The following is a 10,807-nucleotide window of genomic DNA, read 5'->3' on the forward strand; positions in this document are numbered from 1 at the left end:
CTTGTGTCTATTTTGTAAATCATTTATAAAACCTGCATGTATTCTCATCCCAAAAATATTAGATTTTAAAAGTGGGACTATAACTCACTTTCACAGATTTTTACTTCGTCGGGAAGTAAGACTTGGCCACTGGTTGATTCACGAACCTATAACAATATATACATATATATCAAAGTATGTTCAAAATATATTTACAACACTTTTAATATATTTTGATGTTTTAAGTTTATTAAGTCAGCTGTCCTCGTTAGTAACCTACAACTAGTTGTCCACAGTTAGATGTACAGAAATAAATCGATAAATATTATCTTGAATCAATCCACGACCCAGTGTATACGTATCTCAGTATTGATCACAACTCAAACTATATATATTTTGGAATCAACCTCAACCCTGTATAGCTAACTCCAACATTCACATATAGAGTGTCTATGGTTGTTCCGAAATATATATAGATGTGTCGACATGATAGGTCGAAACATTGTATACGTGTCTATGGTATCTCAAGATTACATAATATACAATACAAGTTGATTAAGTTATGGTTGGAATAGATTTGTTACCAATTTTCACGTAGCTAAAATGAGAAAAATTATCCAATCTTGTTTTACCCATAACTTCTTCATTTTAAATCCGTTTTGAGTGAATCAAATTGCTATGGTTTCATATTGAACTCTATTTTATGAATCTAAACAGAAAAGTATAGGTTTATAGTCGGAAAAATAAGTTACAAGTCGTTTTTGTAAAGGTAGTCATTTCAGTCGAAAGAACGACGTCTAGATGACTATTTTAGAAAACATACTTCCACTTTGAGTTTAACCATAATTTTTGGATATAGTTTCATGTTCATAATAAAAATCATTTTCTCAGAATAACAACTTTTAAATCAAAGTTTATCATAGTTTTTAATTAACTAACCCAAAACAGCCCGCGGTGTTACTACGACGGCGTAAATCCGGTTTTACGGTGTTTTTCGTGTTTCCAGGTTTTAAATCATTAAGTTAGCATATCATATTGATATAGAACATGTGTTTAGTTGATTTTAAAAGTCAAGTTAGAAGGATTAACTTTTGTTTGCGAACAAGTTTAGAATGAACTAAACTATGTTCTAGTGATTACAAGTTTAAACCTTCGAATAAGATAGCTTTATATGTATGAATCGAATGATGTTATGAACATCATTACTACCTTAAGTTCCTTGGATAAACCTACTGGAAAAGAGAAAAATGGATCTAGCTTCAATGGATCCTTGGATGGCTCGAAGTTCTTGAAGCAGAATCATGACACGAAAACAAGTTCAAGTAAGATCATCACTTGAAATAAGATTGTTATAGTTATAGAAATTGAACCAAAGTTTGAATATGATTATTACCTTGTATTAGAATGATAACCTACTGTAAGAAACAAAGATTTCTTGAGGTTGGATGATCACCTTACAAGATTGGAAGTGAGCTAGCAAACTTGAAAGTATTCTTGATTTTATGAAACTAGAACTTTTGGAATTTATGAAGAACACTTAGAACTTGAAGATAGAACTTGAGAGAGATCAATTAGATGAAGAAAATTGAAGAATGAAAGTGTTTGTAGGTGTTTTTGGTCGTTGGTGTATGGATTAGATATAAAGGATATGTAATTTTGTTTTCATGTAAATAAGTCATGAATGATTACTCATATTTTTGTAATTTTATGAGATATTTCATGCTAGTTGCCAAATGATGGTTCCCACATGTGTTAGGTGACTCACATGGGCTGCTAAGAGCTGATCATTGGAGTGTATATACCAATAGTACATACATCTAAAATCTGTGTATTGTACGAGTACGAATACGGGTGCATACGAGTAGAATTGTTGATGAAACTGAACGAGGATGTAATTGTAAGCATTTTTGTTAAGTAGAAGTATTTTGATAAGTGTATTGAAGTCTTTCAAAAGTGTATAAATACATATTAAAACACTACATGTATATACATTTTAACTGAGTCGTTAAGTCATCGTTAGTCGTTACATGTAAGTGTTGTTTTGAAACCTTTAGGTTAACGATCTTGTTAAATGTTGTTAACCCAATGTTTATAATATCAAATGAGATTTTAAATTATTATATTATCATGATATTATCATGTATGAATATCTCTTAATATGATATATATACATTAAATGTCTTTACAACGATAATCGTTACATATATGTCTCGTTTAAAAATCATTAAGTTAGTAGTCTTGTTTTTACATATGTAGTTCATTGTTAATATACTTAATGATATGTTTACTTATCATAGTATCATGTTAACTATATATATATATCTATATATATGTCATCATATAGTTTTTACAAGTTTTAACGTTCGTGAATCACCGGTCAACTTGGGTGGTCAATTGTCTATATGAAACATATTTCAATTAATCAAGTCTTAACAAGTTTGATTGCTTAACATGTTGGAAACATTTAATCATGTAAATATCAATCTCAATTAATATATATAAACATGAAAAAGTTCGGGTCACTACAGCGGGTCCAAAAAGCGGGTCCAAAAAGCAGCTCGAAACCGGGCGTCGAAAACTCGCGTCAAATGACGCTCGTCGAAAACGCGCTTCGTCGTATAACGCACCTCAAAATCGCGCTCTGAAATCGAATCTTTTGAAGTAAACCCATTTGGACCCATTTGGACCCATTTGGGTCCTTAAGTAATTTTCTATTATGTGATTGGACCCATTTGGGTCTTGGAGAAATTTTTGATATTATGTGCTTGGACCCATTTGGGTCTTCAAGTAAACTCAATGGACCCATTTTCTATGTTTTTGGTCTTGCTTGCCAGGTCTACTGGTAAGGAACATTCATCCATCTGTAAGTAAAATCTCAGACCACCTTAGATAAAAATACACTCATGTTCCAGAACAAAAGATATAAAAGAAACCAAAAACAGTTTAACTAATCATATTTACATCTGAATACTTATTGCATTGGCATCCCAGTTTGTGATGATCGCTCCAAATTCATATGGACGAACACGTCATTCATTGATTTCATTGCGAGGTATTTGACCTCTATGTGATACATTTTGTAACATTGCATTCGTTTGAAAAGGTATTTCATAAATGAATATATAAATTCAGGTTTTTAACATCTGATGATTCCTACGTATAGACAATCACCATTTAAATGGTTTACAATAATACATCTGTTGACAATACAGTCAAAATAAGATACATGGTAATGGTTTGGTGAATGCAAGTTTCTTGTATATAGCATGTATGACTCCAAGCACATATCTTGTATCACGTATAAGCAAACAGCGGAAGACTTCTAGAAACCTGAGAATAAACATGCTTCAAGTGTCAACACAAAGGTTGGTGAGTTCATAGTTTTAATATTACACATAATCCGTATATCAATGTGGATTACAAAAGTTCAGTTGTTTTATTCAAAACGTTTATCAATAGGTTTTACATAAAAGGTGGATCACAAGATTTCAGTTGTTTCATCCGAAACGTTTATCAATCGGTTCTACAAAATTGAGCACCCTGGTAACTAAACTTTAACGTTTATATAATTTGTACCCTTTGTATAATCATCTTAATAATACACGCAAACCAACGTGTACGCTTCTCAAATAGCATACGTCCGTTAAAAGGCTAACGCTCTAGCTCGGACAGGGATATCAAGCCCCTATGGATCCATATACTACTACTCGCGCCCACCAGTTCTTATAACCGGCAGTTACTAGTTACCAAAGCTAAGGGATTTTTGGTTCAAACTCGGTGTAGAATTTAGTATGTACATGTATCCATTGCGTTTAAAAATAAAGTGCATGTATTCTCAGCACAAAAATGTAAATAAAAAGGGATCAAATGAACTCACTGTTTAATATTGATATACAATATACAATATTGTAGGAAAGCACGTAGACGCATCGGAGATGATAAACACGAGGTTTGATTCACAAAAATACCCTCGAACATTACCCATAATTTCCTTGGCAATAACCCATATTTTCCTTAGCTCTAGCTCGCTCGGAAACTTGTTTTGAAAATTACTTGGACAGCACTCCATCGTAATATTTTATGTACATTATTATTTTTGTATCGCAAAAATAATAATACTAATAATAAAAATAATAAGATTAATAATAATCTTATTAATAATAATAATAATAATAATAATAATAATAATAATAATAATAATAATAAATAAAATAAATACGGAGTAATATGTATATTTGTGTATGTGTGTGTGTGATTAACTGGCCAAAACTCGAGAATTTATAGCCCCTGACCCATTTTTACACCCCATGCGATCGCATGGGGTTTGTACTGGATAGCCATGCGATCGCATGGCTAAGATTTCCAGCTCAGAACTTTTTGTCAATTAGCTTGTCGACATGATTTTATATTAATATAATATATATAATATATTTAATTTATATAATTAATTATATATTATATTAAATTCACATGCATAGTTGACTTGTAATTTTTGTTCCGATAAGTCGTACGTCATCACTTGACTTATGTCCCGGTTCCGGTTTTTCGAATGTCCTTTCGTACATTTAGAAAACTTGCATTTTACGTTTCGTGTCACATACCTTTGTCAAAATATAGCCTTAAATTATCCATAAACTATATCACTCGAAATATAACTTATACATTTGAGTGTTTTGGTCATTTACTTCTATAAATCATCGTCTCGATATTTGTTAAAATACATTTTAAAATAGTGTTTACTGTAGCAATTCACTGTAGCAAATAGTGATTTTCGAAAACACTGTAGCATTTTGGGTACTGTAGCAATTTGAAAATACTGTAGCAAATTAGTGTTTTACTGGTTCGTCTTAAACGTTTTAGTTAACTTATCTAAATATTAATCGAATCAATAATCGAATGTTAATATCGTTTAATAAATAACTTGAAATCATATATTTTCAATTAGATATATAAACCAATAAGTTTAATGTACGATATCAAACAATTAATACATTGTTAACTTTTCAAGTTACAGTATATATGTATCTATTTACATATAATTGTTCGCGAAATGTCGAAAACAACCGAAGGGTATTTAAATATATAAAAGTAGTTCAAAAATTTTGAGATTCAACTTCATAGACTTTACTTATCGTGTCGGAAATGTTAAAGATTAAGTTTAAATTTGGTCATAAATTTCCCGGTCATCACACAGTTTAATAGTAAAAAAGAACTAAAAACAATTCATCTCGAAAAAAGATTTTTCGTAAATGCATAAAATTGATGCTAAATTCTATAAATAGATAATCTGGTAACTAGTATACCTCCTATGCTGAGTGAAGTATTCAACTAGACGAAGAATCAAGTATTCATCTCCGACTTTATCTTTGTTTATCACCGACAGTTGGAATTGGAAAAGGAATTTTAGTGGCAGTAGGTGCATCTGGACGTGGTGGTATAGCTGCGCCCCTAGTTGGTCGAGATTCCTGAAAGTTATGATAAGGCGAACCCACTGTCAGGAAACGTTAAAAAAATGCAAATTTGTAGGCATACAATATGTATTATGACAGTAGAAAAGTAAAATTAAAGGTGACAATCTTGACCCATTTGCTTAATGAATGTGATGATATGGGTCATACTTACTACATTAAGGTGACAAACTTGACCCGAAATGCATTTCTAATGCATTAAAATTCCTACATTATTTTATACCACACATCTGGTTGTTACTAAAGTTATTAAAATCATATTTGACACATTAACTATCGAATACAATGGAGTGATGGACAAGAAGTATTTCGGGTCAAGTCAACTTGGCTCCATTTACCAAAGTTTGAACAAAAGATTACTTGTCATGAACTGTTGCCCAACTGTCCCATTGTACCTTTGGATATAATCTGATTCGACTCACCTTTTAACAAAGAAACTTAACTCAGCTCAAACAATGTTAAGAACATAGTACAATTTTGCATTTTGACCATAATACGTCGAGAAGTACATGAATTGAAGGGTATGACTACGTCTATATCTACAGATAGTACCCTAGAGGCCTAGAGTTATATTTATTATATGTATATCACAAAACTAAAATAAGACCATTTTTAACCGGGCACTTGGAGAATTTACACACTCGAAAAGACATGTGAACCTAATAAGACTCGAGTGAATCATAATTGTATCAGAACCAAGGCAAGAAACTCAAAACAGATAAATCTTAGCTAAATTTGAATCAACATCATGGTGTGTGACCGCAATGAAATATTAATACAGAAAATGAAATACTTACTCCACGGAAAGGAAACTCATCGGCTTCTAGCATGTGTATAACTTGTCCCATCTTTGGACGCTTAGTTGCATCCATATCTATACATCGAAGGCACACCAATAATGCTCGTTTTAGAGTTCTTGGAGAAGGTCGTAAACTGATTTTTGGATCTAGCAATTCCTCTCCCCTACGACTTGCCACCATTCCTTTAAACCAGTCAACCAGGTTCATCTAAAATATAACCAGCACATACAAAAAATTATCAAACTAGTATGATAATGTCTAGAAAAATTACACTATTGTCAAATCAGGTTGCACTTCACTGATAATGGTAAGACAAGGCAAATGCAGAAAATTTCCTAAAACTTAAACAGGTCAAATGGGGCAAATGGGGCAAACGGGAAAAATAAAAATGTACCTCTCCAGGGGGTCGGGAATAATCAATTGGACTCCTTCCCGTTATTAATTCCATGAGCAAAACTCCGAAGCTATATACGTCACTTCCCTCGTTAAGCATCCCTGTACTTGCATAGTCAGGTGACACATATCTGCAGCAGATCATTGCCGGTAAGTATTTCGTTATGGGGCCAAAAATTAACTTAAACGAAAGAGGCAAATAAACTAACCCAAATGTTCCCATTACTCGTGTAGTCACGTAGCTTTTCTCGGATTCTAGTAACTTGGCAAGTCCAAAATCAGCTACTTTGGCGTTCCATTTTTTGTCTAGGAGAATATTGCTTGATTTAACATCTCGGTGAACAACTTTTGGTTCCAATCCTTCGTGTAGATATGCCAATCTAAGCAAAACCCACATAATTGTTAGTATACTTTTAATTTACTGGGCACAAGTGTATATTGTTAGTTAATTATCAATCATGGTCATACCCTTTTGCAGTCCCAACTGCGATCTTCATGCGTATGTCCCAAGTTAAAGTGCTAGTTGATCCTACGTCTCCATGCAACCATTGCTCTAAATTACCATTGTCAACGAACTCGTACACAAGCATCCTGTATAAGTTGAGGCACACACAACAAACATAAAATTTAAAAGGCTGCATTAAAAGCATGAAATATGTGATTATAAGCTTTTAGTATAGCTCAATTATTCACTTATTCCGCCAACAAATATGGCTCTGTTTTCTGGTTTTACAATGTCAAAGTGAAATTGAACCGAACAAATATTATGTACATAGGAATAGATTTATAAGGTAACAAAAATTCAAAATAATTAAGAAGTAGAGTACCTCTTAGCACCTTCTGCGCAAAATCCAATTAAACCAACGAGGTTCTTATGCCTTACTTTGCCAATGGCTTCAACCTCCACCTTGAATTCCTTCTCTGCCTGTCCCCTGTAAATTCAAATTCAAGTCTCTAATATTAAGTTTGTTCATGACATAAAAATTACATTCTGTCAAGTCCTAAATATATTACTACGTAATCAATACTAACAGTTCTTATGAAACAAAGTAAGTACACCAATGTAAATGCATAAACATTCCTACAACTTATTACGAACAGGATTATTGAATCTCAATTTCTCAATTCATAATATAATACTACTGTATATAACTTAAAAATATAGAATAAATCTATTGTGTTACTGTAGTTGACTTCTCTCCTAAAATGCAGACAAAATTCAAAGTACTTGAAATATTTAAAATCTCCAAGAGATCAGGGATTCTAATCTGACATTTTGTTGTTCACGAGGCATGTCATCAGTCACGGAAACCAATTAATAATCTTAATCTTAATCTTATTTCCTAATTCAAATGCTAACACAGTACTAAACTTCTTAAACTGCCTACAAGTCAAAAGTAACACGAGGGGAAGTATTAAAGATGTATCGATTAAACCACTTTTTATCTTGAAACAAAGAGTAGTACTAATAAAGTAACCATTTACTTTTCTGTCACCTTAATTATATACTCCGTATAAGCTTATTACATTAATTAACAAATATATATTCAAAATTAGATCTAGAAATTCAAATAAAACAGAATCACTACACTTCTTCTTCTTCTTCTTCCAAAACACGTAATAATAAATAAATATATTTTTAAATTAAAATAAACTCACCTATTATCTAGAAGACTCTTGATAGCCACCGACAAACCATCGTGTAACACTCCTTTATACACAACACCGTAACCGCCTTCTCCGATCACATTATCCGTCGCAAAACCATCAGTCGCTGTCTCTAACTCTTTCAAATTAAACCATCGGCCCCACCCTAAATTACTCATATTCTCAACAGACATACTTGATGACGTGTCAACACTACCACTCGTACCCGAACCCGAACCTGTGCCCGAACCGGATACGTTACTTCCCGAATTATTATCATCACTTTTTTTTGTCTCGATCACTTTGATTACAGGTTTAGTAACTTCTTTCACGTCATCATCATCGTCATTATCAAGCTCAAACATACTGATTAACGTTTTCGCTACTTTATGATTCTGATCTAAGCATTTCGAGTCAGCTTCTTCGTGTATTGTAAGATGTCGTTTTGATTTATGTTTGTGAATGAAGAAGAGGAAGATTAATAAAAGGATTGCGGTTATGGTAGCTACTGTGATTGCAATAACGACGTATATTTTTTGACCTAGGATTAGTTTTTTGGAAGAGAAGGAGATAGCGTTGTCGCCGGCGATGGAGGGATGGCCGGAATGTGACATGATTCCGGCGAGATTAAATTAAATTAAAAATATATTGAAAAGAAAATGGTGTAAAAAAACTGGGGAGCATTCAAACTGACAATAGTAATGAGAAAAGTGAAAGCATGGCGAGAGTCAAGTGATTACTTGTAGTGGAAGTGGAAGTGGGTATTAGTTTGGAATTATTTACAAGAATGCCACTGTGGTATTTAACTGGAGAGGAATAACTTTAGTGCTACTCGAGTCGGTGTTTGACTAGTGTTTGAATATGTTTTTCTTTCTTTTTTTTCTTTTTTTATATACATATTTAAATCAAGGTGAGGCTAAGACCACTCTTATCCATGACGCATATTATGGAATCACACTACTGCCACATCAGCGTCACCAGCTTTTTCCGATCATATTCCCAACCACATTCACTAACATCCATCATACCCATCACATTGACCTCACTTTCAATAATTAATATTTCATTATTCATATTTATTATTAATATTATGATTATTTATAATTTTAAATTTAAACAAAAAATTTAAAAGCCAACGGCTATAAAATGAACCTTTTTTTTTTTTTTTTTTTTGAAAAAACGACTACTTTTTCCACCTCTATATAAACAACCCTTCTAATGATATGCATACCCGATTAGCTCGTGTTGCGCATAACACTTGCACCATGTGTGCACAGCTCTTGCGCTCTGGCACTCCAGGCGCAAGTAAATGCGCGCTAAGTACGTCTAGAGCACGCTGTAAGAGGATGACGTGTCTTGTACTTGCCACGATCTCTGCAAAAGTACCGAGAGCTAGCAAAGAGCAACAGTACTGTTCCCTGGTCCCCTCTCCTAAACGTTCGGGCAGTAGAGACAAGAAAGCAACATGGAACACGTGGCTCCAATAAACAAACGGCACTGTAGCTATAAATAACGGACTCTAATCACAAGGCAAAGGGATCCATTCTTTAGGGATTTACACATATACTATTTTAGGTACTAACATACGGACTAACTGCGCTATCTATATAGCGCCTCTCTACCCGCGCTACCGGACTTATAGCATCCCACTAGATACTCTTGATATACAGGTACCGTTCTCTGAACATAAACCCTGCAACCCAGCGCGAGCCATCGTTAACCGGACAACCCGTCGATGGTGGGTCTCTGTTTAACCACCCCTACTGGGATCCTCATCTCGGTGGGGGGTTATTCACGGTACTCCGGACCGGAGAGTTAAACCCAATTGACCCTTAAATCCCCCTTCTTTGATGTCAAGCATGGACCGAACCCGACACGATTTATCTATGCTTGATCACCTTCACAACTCATTAAACACACACTTCTTCATCTTCTTCTTTCTCAAACTCAAACTCAAACAACTTAAACAAAAAAAATGTTGACTACTCCCCCCATGATTGCTTCGTTCAATGTTTACTACGGTGGTGGTTTCGATTCAGAGTACAAAGTGTATAATTACACTAGTGGAAAAAAGGTCACGTTTGCCGAAATCGACATTCGTGACATCAGGTTAGAAACTTTATTAGCTTTCTTGAAGCAAAAATTACCCTTCGAACACAATGATGTTCTGTACTTTGAAGACGATTGTCTTCCCGAATTGTCGACGATGAGTCTTCGGACTGAAAAAGCTTGGGACTCGATCAAAGAAACTCTCTCATGGCGTTCAAATGTAATTTCTCTGTATTTGGTTTATGAAGACTACTCTCTGCCATGTAGTTCTGCTTACTACAGTGATGGTCAATTCTGGTCGGATGTTCCTGAATCGCAAGAAGATTAAGTATCATGTAACAGTTTGTGTTTGTGTTTGTGTTTGTGTTTGCGATTGTGGTTGTCTTTAAGTTTATTTTAATTATGTTGTATTTCAAAAAATGTAACCGTTTGAATTTGTGGTTTGAATAAAAGTGTTGTTCAAAAAATAAA

At 33.7% G+C, this 10,807-nt stretch overlaps 1 protein-coding gene across 1 annotated transcript; it reads right to left on the reverse strand.

Annotated features, from left to right (window-relative positions):
- Positions 1 to 5,176: 5,176 nt before the first annotated feature.
- On the reverse strand, positions 5,177 to 8,975 carry LOC139845434 (probable receptor-like serine/threonine-protein kinase At4g34500). The gene is made up of 7 exons (XM_071835692.1): positions 8,300 to 8,975; positions 7,468 to 7,572; positions 7,109 to 7,231; positions 6,850 to 7,020; positions 6,642 to 6,771; positions 6,245 to 6,454; positions 5,177 to 5,444 (listed from the first exon to the last, which is right to left on the reverse strand). Exons 1-7 carry the CDS (start codon positions 8,899 to 8,901, stop codon positions 5,340 to 5,342), a joined length of 1,446 nt encoding a protein of 481 aa, XP_071691793.1. The 5' UTR covers positions 8,902 to 8,975; the 3' UTR covers positions 5,177 to 5,339.
- Between the last annotated feature and the right edge of the window lie 1,832 nt (positions 8,976 to 10,807).

This window comes from Rutidosis leptorrhynchoides, chromosome 4 (assembly GCF_046630445.1).
Source record: "Rutidosis leptorrhynchoides isolate AG116_Rl617_1_P2 chromosome 4, CSIRO_AGI_Rlap_v1, whole genome shotgun sequence".
Classification (NCBI taxonomy): domain Eukaryota; kingdom Viridiplantae; phylum Streptophyta; class Magnoliopsida; order Asterales; family Asteraceae; genus Rutidosis; species Rutidosis leptorrhynchoides.